This window comes from Notamacropus eugenii, chromosome 6 (assembly GCF_028372415.1).
Source record: "Notamacropus eugenii isolate mMacEug1 chromosome 6, mMacEug1.pri_v2, whole genome shotgun sequence".
Taxonomy (NCBI): Eukaryota; Metazoa; Chordata; class Mammalia; order Diprotodontia; family Macropodidae; genus Notamacropus; species Notamacropus eugenii.
The window spans coordinates 78,717,743-78,730,953 of record NC_092877.1 but is presented as its reverse complement, the minus strand read 5'-3'; the positions used below and the strand labels follow the sequence as shown (position 1 = coordinate 78,730,953).

Genomic DNA, 13,211 nt, shown 5'->3' with positions numbered 1-13,211 from the left:
TCAGCAGACTTGACCACTGATTGGTTATAACTTGAATTTTGTCTGTTTATGTGGAAAATAATGTAATCACTACAGCTTTAACTCTGTTACACAACAGATGATACATGTATGAATGGCTTTTCAAAATCTTCTCTTTTTTCCTTATGCTTCTACTACCCCCTTATTTTTATTCAATGTCCCCCAATTGCTCCCAAGGCTACTACTGCTCCCTGGGTTGCTCCAGTACTCCCCAGGAGGTGGTATTGCCCACTTTGGGAACTTATGGATTAGATGAACTCCAAGTTATCTTCTAGCTGTAGATCTACAATCCTGTGATTCCAGGAATTAATTCAGTGATCTTATTTCCCATAGAAAAATATCTAATGAGTCCAATGACTAGCCATATCTAGGTGTTGGTTGGGGTTAACTTAGTTAAACGAGATCTCCCTTGAAGGCTTTACCTATTTATGTCACTGTGTCCTCCAAAAACACAGAGTACAGATTCTCCCACATCTGCAAGGTCATGATAGTCCTGGCTTAAGGGATTTGCGTGTTAGAGGACGAGGATGCCTAAATGCATTGAAGATCTTTGAACAGCAAACTAGCTACACAAAGTCTCCAAGTTAGAAAAAAACTGTAGAAATCTCAGGAGTTTTCATTTCCTTACGAGTCAAGTTTTGTACAGTTTGTGTTTTTTTTCCCCCTTCAAATGTTTCCTCTAAGGATTTAATTTGATGGGTAACATGAGTTTTATATGATCATTTAAACTGAAATCTTTTGTTATTTTCAGATGTGGTCAATATTCTCAGCTTTCTCTATGCATCTAGTGGAGAAAACACAGGAATTGTGAAAAAGTTCCAGAGGTTTCAGAACAGAGAGCTTGAGGCAACCAGACGCCAGCGTATTGATTACCCAAGGTAAGTAAAGAGAATATAAACCAGAGGCCAGTGTTGCTCACTGATTCTCCCTGGGGAACCTACTCAGTCTAATGCAGTCTTTTAAAAGACATGCATTTTTTAATACACTCTTTAAAAGGTCGATATCTGTGTAACCTAAATTAAGGTCTACAAGTCCTAAAACCAGCTCCATAGGCCTGGAAGGCCCAATTTTCCTGAATTATTATCAACTCTCAGCTATATTTTGGGGGGGGAAAGGATTTTTATTATCAATTGGTTTTATTAGTATCTTTTACAAAGCAGTTATTTTCAGATGTAGTTACCTCCATCCCTACTCCCATCCAAGTATTTAACCTTCCATTATAACAGAGAAAAATTTGTTCAGCTGTTTTTTAGTTGTGTCCAACTAACTCTTTGTGACCCCATTTGGGGTTTTCTTGGCAAAGATATTGGAGTGGTTTGTCATTTCCTTCTTCAGCTCATTTTAAATATGAGGAAACTGAGTCAAACATGGTTAAATGGCATGCCTGGAGTCGCATAGCTAGGAAGTGCCTGAGGCCAGATTTGAACTCAGGAAGATGAGTCTTTTTTGGCTTCAGGCCCAGTACTCTAGCCACTGTGCTGCCTAGCTGCCCAAAGAGGAAAACAGTTAAATAAAAGTGCCCGTGTAATGATTGCACCTGACCAGTGTGTATAATTTATTGCAGAGTTATCCCCCAACTTTTTGCCAAGAGAAATGTTTCACAATCTGTTCTCTGGGACCAAGATTATTCATTAGAATTGCTCAAAGTCCAACTTTATTTTGGTGTTATTTTCATACACATTACTGCTTTTTTTTTTTTTTTTTTGGTTTTATACATCTAATAAGAGTAGTGACAGTAGGAAAAAGACCTGAAACCAAGGACTGCTGCCACACAAAGATCAGATGTAGCTTTCTAGTCAGCACTTTTTCTGCCCTCCACTTTGCCCTTCCTGGATCAGAGACTTTAAAAGTTGGACAACTTTTGATTTTCTTCATTGATTCCAGTAAAACAAGCATTTTCTTTCAGCTAGATTGAGGGATGCCTCCTTGGACTGGATGGATTTAGCAGAGTGATTTAATCCTTCCCATGCTGCTGGGATATAGATAGATCTGAAGTCAGTTTAGTGAACGTATGCTATTGCTAAGCTTCCTTTAATAACTTATCTTCATGAGCTTTCTCAGCTGGGTGGTCAGGAGGGAGCTGTATGGTTCCATCTGTTTGAATATCTTACCACTGATTTTTGAGACCAGACTGTCAAGCCCTGGACATTCTGAAGAATTTTATATCATTGTGGGTTTGGGTCCAGATCAACCCAATAAAGTGAATGTTATCAAAAAACAAGTCACATGAATTTTTTAGTTTCTCAGTGTATATAAAAGTTTTTACACTAATCTGTACGCTATTAAGTATGCAATAGTATTATGTCTCAAAAAACACCCAATGTACTTATTAATTTAAAAATACTTTATTAGTAAAAAAAAATGCTAGCCATAATCCTTTAAACCATAATTTAACAAGTTGTGATCTTTTTGCTGATAGATGGTCTTGTCACAGTGTTGATGGCTGCTGACTGATCAGACTGGTAGTTACCAAAGCTTGGAGTGACTGTGGCAATTTTTAAAAACAAGACAACGATGAAGTTTGTTTCATTGATTGACTCTTCCTTACACTTGAATACTTAGAGGCCATTGCAGAATTATTAATTGGTCTAATTTCAATACCATTGTATCTCAGGGAATAGGGAGGCCCAAGGAGAGGGAGAAAAATAGCTGACCAGTTGGTGGAGCCGTCAAAACACACATAACATTCATTGATTTCACTGGCCATCTTGCATAAGGCAGTTTGTGGTACCTCAAAACAATTACAATAGCGACATCAAAGATCAATGATCAAAGATCATCATAACAAATATAACAATAAAAAAGGGTGAAATATTGTGAAAATTACCAAAATGTGACACAGAAACACTGTGCTAATAGACTTACTCCATTCAGGGTTGCCACAAACCTTCAATTTATAAAAACACAGTATCTAAAAAAGTGTAATAAAGCAATAAAATAAGGTATGCCTGTATTCCCTTGAACAACCAGAGCCTCTCCAGACCCTCACTCTAATTGTGAATTAGCATTGTGATAAATTCAGAGAACTCACCCACTGAACCATCCCTCACCTGCATTTGTTTCAACATAGACCAAGGATTGTTAAATTAGAAATGTTTGTTATATACATACTCTGGTTATATGTGCATTAGATACTTTTCTGTCACAATTTATTAATCACAAAATATAGAATACTACTTTTTCAAATAAGATGGCCAAAGTCCAAGAAAAAATAGTCAAATGCAATTAGCACCTAATACTTGCTAGGCTCTGGGGACGCAGGAAAAAACCCAAAACATCAGCAGGCCTTCATGGAGCTCATGTTCTGCTAGAAAGACTTAGGTTTGCAATATTTGCTCCACAGTGATTTTTATTGCTGGAAATGTGAAACTAAATAACCAAAGTGCATGGAAATACACGAAAACAATATACTCGATAATATAGCACTATCAATTGTCATATGATGAACACATTATCATCTAGTCTGTTTTTCCTCTAAGATTTTTACCTTTGTAGGAAAGAAAAGGGATCAAAAGTCCTACTTGTCGTGTCATACTGCTGTTTTAAGGCACTCAAAATAGAATCACTTCTTATTAAATTATCTTTTACTAGCATCTAAATTTTTATTTCCTCTTTAACTTTCTAACCTTAATCAAGGATAGAAATAAGAGTCACCTGAGATTCTCAGAGAGATATGAAAACAGGGTTTAAAAAATGTCAGCTTGGAGGCTGGATTTTTACAATGAAACCTCCCTCTTTGGTATAGGTTAATGTGGCTTCCTTGTGTTGAGGAATTATACCTTGCTGCTCATCTCCCAAGATATATACTTGAAGGCAAAGTCATCTCTTTATTAGAAAGAAAATAATTTACTTGATAGCTATTAACTCTAATAACCTGTTCTTGGGTGAGATAAGGAAGCCAGCTTTCTTTCTTTTTTTTTTCTCCCCTTTATTCTTACAGGTTTACCATTTCAGTATGGCTTTATTTACTCCATTACTGCAAAGCACATCTCTGTGGCATTCTGTACTTTGTTGATTCAAATGAGATGTATGGCACACCATCCCTATTTCTAACTGAAGAGGGTAAGTACAGCACAATGACCTCAAAGAGCAACTGTAATTTTGTAAGGATTTATCAAAAGAGAAGGCTTTATCAAACACACCAACTTATAGGCTATTCCTAGACTAAGGAAGTTAATATTCAGAGATAGTGATATTACTCAAGTTGCCCAAAAGCTGCTCTAATTTTCCTATTCAACAAAAAATGAGGCTTTCTTGTTTAGATATTTTTTGAAAAATACTAGGAAGTCTATGTTTATGCTTAGCTTTCTGTCATTTTTAACTCAGTTTTTTTTCTTGTTAGGTCACCTGCACATTCAAATGCATCTTGTCAAAGGTGAAGACCTTGCTGTGAAAACCAACTTCATCCTTCCATTGCAGAAGTGGTTTCGACTAGATGTCTCTTTTAGTGGAGGACAGGTAGAGTGTCAGCAGATAATCCATAATCGATTTCATTCTTCGTATTTGTGCCCATAAGGTAGAAGACTCAGTTTTAGGGAGCAGCACAATCTCCAGAAACATGTTTGTTGGAGAAGATAGTGAGCTGTATGCTTTTTAAGTCGGACTGTTGCAAGCATTCAGACCAGAACGGTCGTGTTTCGCTACAGTCAAAAGCATCCCCTTTAGATTGTATGAATGGGAAAGTAATCACACCAATACACTTAAAATTGTCCAGACTTAGTCCCTTCCCCTTGAGGATCCAGACCTACAAGGGTAGATATTTCAACAGCCTCAACTGTGTTTCACAAAGGGCCAGTAGAATTTCAACCAAGTGACTGGGTCAACTAATCGATCATGGTTGCATTAACTGGCTGTTTTGACATCACATAGACACAGCCATAGAGTTACATTTCTAGTGAGGAAAAGATTGTTCAGACATTTAGTGCCATGAATCGTTACAAATAGTAGTGCCCTATCCTCATGGCACAGATTTTCACGTTATGGCAAACCTATGACTGTTGTCTTTGGAGCTAATTTCATCTTTTCACTGTATACAAAGTCAATGTGTTACATATACCTGGTTACTTTGTTCTTTTACTAACCATTATTGACTTGAGTTTTCTTGAAACAAAATTGGGAAGAGACTTTTTGTTTTTATTGTATACTGAGTGATACCTGGTTTCGCTATTGGTTGTAGATTATGGTTTTTCTTTTTTTTCCTTAGAGAAAAGGAAAATAATGTTAGAACTTGATTTCTTTCTGGGAGAGTTCTGTGAATAGCTTGGGGTTTTTGTTTCATTGGAAGTGTCAGATGCTTCTATTCCGTGTAGTTTCTAATGTAAAAATTGTGGTGCTATTTTGTTTTTGCATATTTGTGTAAGAATATTTTTTAATCAGTGTCACTCTTGTCCCCTAAGAGAAACATCAGGTCAAGGTTATGTATTGCTTCTGGAGATATTTAAATCACACAAAATCAATCTTATTGAGCCCCTATTATTTGTAAGGTAACATGTTTGTTGTCCATGTGCTATAGACACTTGAAATCTAGTAGGTGTGACAGAGCATCAAGATATAGACAACAAAGGAGCAAGTAGGTGGCAAAGTGGATACAGTGTGGAACAAGGAAGACTTGTCTTCATAAGTTCAAATCTGGCTTCAGACACTTACTAGTTGTGTGACCCTGGGTAAGTCACTTAGCCTTGTTTGCCTCAGTTCTTTATCTGTAAAATGAGCTGGAGAAAGAAATGGCAAACTGCTCTAGTATTTTTGCCAAGAAAACCCCAAATGGGGTCACAAAGAGTTGAACATGATTGAAACACTGAGTGACAACAAAACTAAGCTATCAAAGATTGTTTCTGCTTCTGATGACCAAAACAGGGATGTCATAAAGGCATGCCCATGATTAATTGCCAGCTGAACAGGACAGACAGTGATTGCCATAAGAATTTAGAGAAGCAAGAGATCACTGTGATTGGAGTGTGCCAGAGAAGGCTTTATGGAAGGGATGACATTTCTGCTGAGTTTTGCTAGAAGGAGAAAAGACAGAACTGATGAATGTGATTTGCATAGATGGAGAAAGTCTTTCAAGACAGATGAAAAGCTGTGACTATAAATGGGCTCAGGGAAGAATGCCATATTCAGGAGATACTGAGTAAACCAGTTTGACTTTAAGGGAGGATTCATGGGAAGAGTAGCAGGAAATGAAAACAAAGAGGTAAATTAGGGCTGAAATGGAAATTCAAATTCCAGGTTTTGTTTAATTTAGGTTTTATTGAATAGGCAGTAGGGAGTCATTGAAAGTCTTTGAGCAGGGGAGTGACATTATGAAAATGGTATTTTAGGATGACTAATATGACTGCATTACACAGGGTCAGCTGGAGCAAAGAAGACTGGAACCGGAGAATGAGTTAAGAGGTTTAATTAAAGGTGTTTTATGTTGAGCTTCCAAATGAGTAGAGGTCTAAGAAATAGAGACAGAAAGAAAATATGGATAGGCTCTTAAAAAGGTGATCAAAAACAAAGATCAAAGAGCTCTTTTTGAGTGAGCATAATTTGTAAAGTTTTTTCTAGTTGCACAGGCAGTCATCCCCAGACTTTTTCTGTTACGGAGTTACCAGTTCAATTATTTTGACAAATCATTTGACCAGAGAGTTTAGTGAAGCAATTGTGAGGTTAGTTGAATGATAGATTCTTCTTTTTTCTATTATAGACCTGACTAATTGCGTGATTGAATTGACCTAATTTATGAGTGTTTTTCTATTCTGTAGACACTGAACCATTTAGCAGTTATCACCAAGAGCATCCTTTTTGAGTATTGTCAACAAGCACTTAGCACCTAGTGTATGCTTTCCCATTCAACTGGGCACTGTGGGAAATACAATTAAATTAAAAGAGAAACTCCCTTTCGTTTGGGAAGACTTGTTGTTCAGTTGTGTCTGACTCTTCATGACCCCATTTGAAGTTTTCTTGACAAAGATGCTGGAATGGTTTGTCATTTCCTTCTCCAGCTCATTTTATAGATGAGGAAGCTGAGGCAGACAGGGTTAAGTGTCTTATCTAGAGTTACACAACTAGTGGCCAGATTGAGTCTTCCTGACTCCAGCTCTAGTGTCCCACTTAGTTGGCTGGGAAACTTATGTTCTTGTTAATGAGAACAGATGTACCCTCATGAAACAACCAGAGAATGACATAAGACAGCATATAATCGAGTGTTATATTGTATGATGTAAACTTAAAAGCACTTTGAAAATTCAAAAATTCAGAGGAGTGATAAAGGATAACAGTATATGAAGGATCTACAGAACTAAAACATTTTTTTTCTGAGGACTCTTTGGCAGCAGACTAAATTTTAACAAGCTCTGTTTGAGATCTAAAGTTCTGTTTTCTTTCAAGAACCTGAGTCTTCACACATGAAATAAAAAACCCTTCCACTTGTGAGAGACTATGGTTTTGAAGGAGCTGAAATTCAATGGGAAACACTTCTTACTTAAGAGAAATATATATGTGTGTGCATGTGTATATGTATTGTACACACCTTATATAACAAACATATATGTACACATATACGTGTATTTATATCTGAGTATATGTATATTCCACATATATACAGTGTTCATATCTGGGTGTGTATATACCACATGTATGTATACATACATTACACATATGTATGCATGCATATATATATATGCACAAACATTACGTTATATCATTTGGGGATGTTACATTTTTGAACTGCACCCGTTAAGTACACGTAATGAAAGTATAGTTGACAAGTATTCAGAAACTATACAATTAAGAGATGAACCCCAAATATCTTAATGTTAATTATATGTACCATACTTAGCACAATATGATTAGTTCTATTTAATTCAATCACTAATGATACTTATCTGTTTTTCTCTCTTTAGATCATAGTAACAGCCAGTGTGGGACAGGATTTGGAAAGCTATCACAATCAATCCATTATGTAAGTGCAAAGTTTTGTTTTGCCCAGAATGATGCTTTTTGAAGTTTGAGGAGTGTCTCTGCTGCGTTTTTGTATTGTAGCTAGCTTTTCTCTTTATTCAGCTTCTTTAGTCAGGACCTTTTTTCCTGCCCTGTAACAAGACTGTCTTTCCTTCTTTCCTTCCTTTTCTTCTTTCTTTCCTTCTTTCTGTCTTTTTTCCCACAAACTCTCCCCTCCCTTCTTTCAAGCTGCAGAGCCATATTCCTTTTCTGCACATCCATGTAAATTAGGCTTCTCTTTTATAGTGCTTTAAAATTATTTGTTTTTTTGAAAAAACATTGTGTAAAATATATCATCTTTCTAATATTGTTTATTGAAAACAGTTGATATGTTAGGAACTGTATAAATAGGAAACATTCTTCATATTTATGTTTCTAATCTGAATTAGAAATTTATACAGTTATAAATATTGGCGTAGTTTGTCATCCTTATGTAATCTTTTCCCAAAAGAATTATAGAAAAAGAATTTGGCTTCTTGCTTTGTATTTTATAATTATTTCCTTTCTTCCAGTTTTGTGTATAATCCTGGGACTCATAGCCAAGAGTCTAAAACGCTGAGATCATAGGGGTAACCTTCTGATATAATTCAGAATTGGGAAGGCACTAGTTAAATATTCTGATTACACTGAAACTTAAGAGGTTTGTGGAGAATGTGGAGAGGGTCTAATGAAGAGAAAAGAAAACCATTAAAGCATCCTTGTAAAGGATTTTCAGAATTCATTAGGACTGCTGAAATTCCATTGGTCCATGACCTTTGTTAGCCCTATTCACACCTAGCAGTGCTACCTTTTCTTATCCTAATCATCTATGCCACTTTTTTCTGTGCATTTCTTTGAGAGTCCAGAGAAGTGTATGCAGTCTGCAACAGATATTTGAACAACCTAGAAGGCAAGACAAACACGTATTCCCTTGAAAACCAAGCAAAAAAAAAAAAGTGAAAGGAGATGAGCATTGTATATTAAGTTTCTTTGTTTATTACCACATTTCCTGTTTCACAGTGATTTCTTTCAGGTTCTGGGCACATAGAACAGTGCTGTTTTCATAGCTGGATTAAAAGATTAGAGTTATATAGAAAGCCTAAAGAATGGTATTATTTAGCATGGGAAGAGAAGGCTGAGGTAGCTACTTAATAACTATGTTGGACTAGATGAAGGATGTCAATTAACCAGTTAGTCTTGATTGGGGGTCATCTAGGTGGTGCAGTAGATAGAGCACCAGTGCAGGAGTCAGGAGGACCTGAGTTCAGATCTCACCTCAGACACTTAACACTCAGTAGTTGTGTGACATTGGGCAAGTCACTTAACCCCAATTGCCTCATCCTGGGTCATCTGCAGTCATCCTGATGAATATCTGGTCACTGGATTCAGATGGCTCTGGAGGAGAAGTGAGGCTGGTGACCTGCACAGCCCTCCCTCACTCAAAACAAAGGCAAGTGCAAGTCATGTCATCATTTCTCTGATGGCATGGTCTTCTTTGGCAACGAAGGATGGGCACACACAGACAGACAGACAGACAGACAGACTGACAGACAGACAGACACAGACACACACACACACACACACACCTTGATCAAGAATGGAGCCAAAAGAAATGGTAGGAGGTGAGATTTAGATTAGACTCAAAGAAAAACTCAATGAGCCTAGGAGTTTTGCATTTTAATGTGGGTGATTTTGATATTTTTTCTGAAGATTTCAGGAACAGCATAGATAGCCATTTGGAAGAAGGAAATGAACTAGATAGTCTCTTTAAATCTCTGCAGCTCTGATTCTGTGACATGTTATGAAAATTAATTGTTTAAGTTTTTATTGTATTTCCTGATTCTCATTTGGCCACTCTGATTTTTTTTAATTAAATGTTTTATTAGAAGCATAATATTAAACATCAATTACAGTTACTGAATAGTTATTTACATTTTAATTAATTTCAATTTACAAAGTATCATATATTTCTTCAGTTTCTCTAAATCCCCTTCAGGATTTTTTTGACTATTCCTTCTCATTTACTTTTCCTTCTATGATCACAGTCAGACAGCATTGATTTCTTATACTGAAAGGCATAATGTTGAATTTGGAATCAAACTGGATTTGAATCATGGCAGAGCCACTTTAACGTTAAGAAGCTAATTTAAAAGGTCTCTTCTTCTTTCTCCTTTCTTTGCCCCTCCTCTAGATATTTTCACTGCCTGGTTGAACTTCATGTTGCACCTGTGTAACCTATATCAGATTGCTTACTGTCTTAGGGAGGGAGGAAGAAGGGCAGAGAATGGTAGAATTTGGCATTCAAAACTTAAAAAAAAAATGAGTGTTAAAAATGTTTTTACATGTAATTGGAGAAAAAATATGATATTATTTAAAATATATATCTGGTCACCTGTTATGTTTTTCTGCATGGTCTTTCTTTTCTCTTCAAGTACAACAAATACAGAGAGATCAATCTTAGATATCTACACACACCTAGGTTCCTCTCTCTCAGGTGTTTCCAGGGCCTCTATTTTCAGAAAGTGTCTGGTTTCCTAACAATCACAGATTTCAGGTTTGCTTGCTCTTATATGACCTTAGAAAGGCCTCGTAATACTCTTTGAGTTCAGTTTTCTATCAGTAAAATCATTTCTATTGGCTCTTCCACAAAAGTGAGGTAGGACAAGCTCACCAGGGAATGTTTGAAAGGTACTTGCAAATGAAGAAATGAGACCCAACATGCATATCTAGAATTCAGGAAACCACCAATTGTAGGTGACAGTCTGTAAGAGTCAGTAATTTAAGACCTTCATTTGCTACAGCCATTTTAGTGGGTAGGTGAAAGTTAGTTCAGGGTTAATCCAGGTTAAAAACTTGACCAAGTCTTTAAATTTACATGTATTTGTATACCTCTGAGCTTGTCTCTTCTTAATTTTCATTAATTCTTTCATATCCTTCAGTTTGATTACCCTGATGGCCAAATAGGAGTATGCTAATGTGTCATCTGAAGAGAGTAGCTTTGGCATTCAATGAAAGTTTATGCTAGCCACAAAGAGTTAATTTTTTCAGCCAGTGCAGCTGGAGAAAGCTATCTAGTACATGCAGAAAGGCTGAAAGCTGTGCTGGTGAAGAGGATGGCCATGCTGATGAAACTGCAACTTCATGAAGGTTGAGAGTGTTATGTTAGCCAAATTTATGGTCATTAGAAGAAATGGTTCAGAATTCAGTTCCACAAATACCTCTGAAGTACCTTCCAACTGCAAGAATGAGGCCATTTGGGGGAGTTCCAGTTCTTATGCACCCACGTGTCCTTTAGTACTATCAGGGGACATAGGGTTCCTTTTGTGAAGCTAATGAGAGTTTCCTGGAAGAAAGCTGCAGAAAGTCGTGGACACAAATAGGAAACAAGTCTGCACAACTCTTCTGTAGCCGGTCAAGATGACCTTGTGGGTTGCCAGAAGAGGAACCCAATGGAGGTTACCCATTATTCTCTGAGAGGAGTTTAACAGTCTTTAATAATGGCCTGAGTTCTCATCATTTGGAGTTTCTTGATATGATGGAAGGGCAGGGAGACATACTGGCATATCCCAGCAACAAAAGAAGGGTCCTTTCTTTCCAGTTTCCTTTAGCTTTTTGTATCCAGTCCATTTCCAGGTGTCTGCTCTCATCATCCCATTGGGCTTCATAGCAGAACATGTCAGACACTGCCCTTATTTTCATCCTTTCCCTTCTAGCTCTGCTCAGAAGGTCTCACTCACCTCCTGTCTGAAAGTCCCAGACTAGCCACACTTAGAGTGGTTCCAGCCGTCATAGGAGGAATATGAAAGGTTCTGTGCTGAGGCAGCACAGGGTCACCACAGGAATCCAACATTATTTCTGTCACCATAAATCCATTCTGTTTATTTTGCTGTGGTCCTTGGTTCCTGCAGTGATCTTGGCTCCTGACTGCTTGTCTGTATAATGATAGTAATACCACTGCACGTCAGCTAGGCAGCACAGTGAATAATGAGCTGGACCTCAAGTAAGGAAGTCCTCAATTCAAATCTGACCTCAGACACTTACTAGCTATGTGGCCCTGGGTAAGTCACTTAACTTCTATTTGCCTCAGTGTCCTCATTTGTAAAATAGGGAAAATAATAGCACCTGCTTCTCAGGGTCATTGTGAGAATCTAATGAGATAATACTTTTAAGGCCCCATAGTACTGGGCACTGAGTGCTATATGAGGTTAGCTATTATTAGTAGGAATAATAATAAACCATTGTGCCAGCCTTAAAGAATTATATAAATGCTAGCAATTATCTAATATTAATCTATCACTTTAAGCAAAATGCATCCACAGGGTAGAAAGCATAATTATTGCACTGATGATGAAGCTGAGAATGTGAGAGGTGAAATGATTTTCTCACAGGTAACATCAACAGAGCCAGGATTTGAACCGAGGTTCCTGATTTCTTCAGCTTTTTATTTGCTCGGTTTCTACTGCTCTGACTGATTCAATTTGCATATAGCTTAAGCTTCATCTTGCCTTCCTAGATTCTGACTGATTTTTGTTTGCTTTTGCAGTTCCTGCCTGTTGATAGAGACAGTGGACCCAGTGCTGTCTGACCTTTATTACCTTCTCAGCCCTTCAGTTTTGGCTTCATCTTTCCTGGTCCTAGCTCTTCACCTAGAGCTATGACCCACCATTATCTATAACCATTCCATATGAAGGTTTTATTGTTGATGTTACTGTTATTGTGTTGTTGACCCTAGTGCTGTAAAATCAGGCAACTTCACTTTTACTAGTCATGAGAACAGAACAGAGAAGGAGTGTATCATTGGCCCCAGGGTCACCCTCATGATTTTTAGAACAATGGTTTCTTAACTAGTGCTCCATCTGCTGGTTCACGTTGCCCTTGGAGAGGAAAAGGCTTTGGGGACATGTGGGAATGAATCTGAGAGTCACCAAAGCGACTTGCATTTCTTATTTTAAGTCGCATCAAAATATAGGGTCTGCTTAATAACCTATATTTTTTTCTAGTTTTCGAGAGGATTTCTATTATAATGACACAGATGGCTACTTCATTCTTGGAGGGAGCAGGTATGCCCCTGGAATCGAAGGGTTCTTTGGTCCCATGAAATACTATCGTCTCAGTGTGGTGGAGACTGAACAGGTAGGTATAGAGGCTAAATGACAAATTAATGGTCATTCACAAGTAATGTAACACAGGAACATGTAATGCAAAGTAAACAAGAGATTTACTGAAGACAG

The 13,211-nt window shown here is 37.3% G+C and overlaps 1 protein-coding gene across 1 annotated transcript in view; it reads left to right on the top strand.

The window, feature by feature from the left end:
- The window catches only part of SEL1L3 (SEL1L family member 3), a 128,005-nt gene that overhangs the window by 29,541 nt on the left and 85,253 nt on the right, over positions 1-13,211 (top strand). The window contains exons 3-7 of the mRNA XM_072620398.1: positions 770-896; positions 3,959-4,080; positions 4,361-4,476; positions 7,905-7,963; positions 12,981-13,113. Of these exons, the coding sequence (XP_072476499.1) occupies positions 770-896; positions 3,959-4,080; positions 4,361-4,476; positions 7,905-7,963; positions 12,981-13,113 (557 nt within the window). The remainder of the gene's footprint in view (positions 1-769; positions 897-3,958; positions 4,081-4,360; positions 4,477-7,904; positions 7,964-12,980; positions 13,114-13,211) is intronic.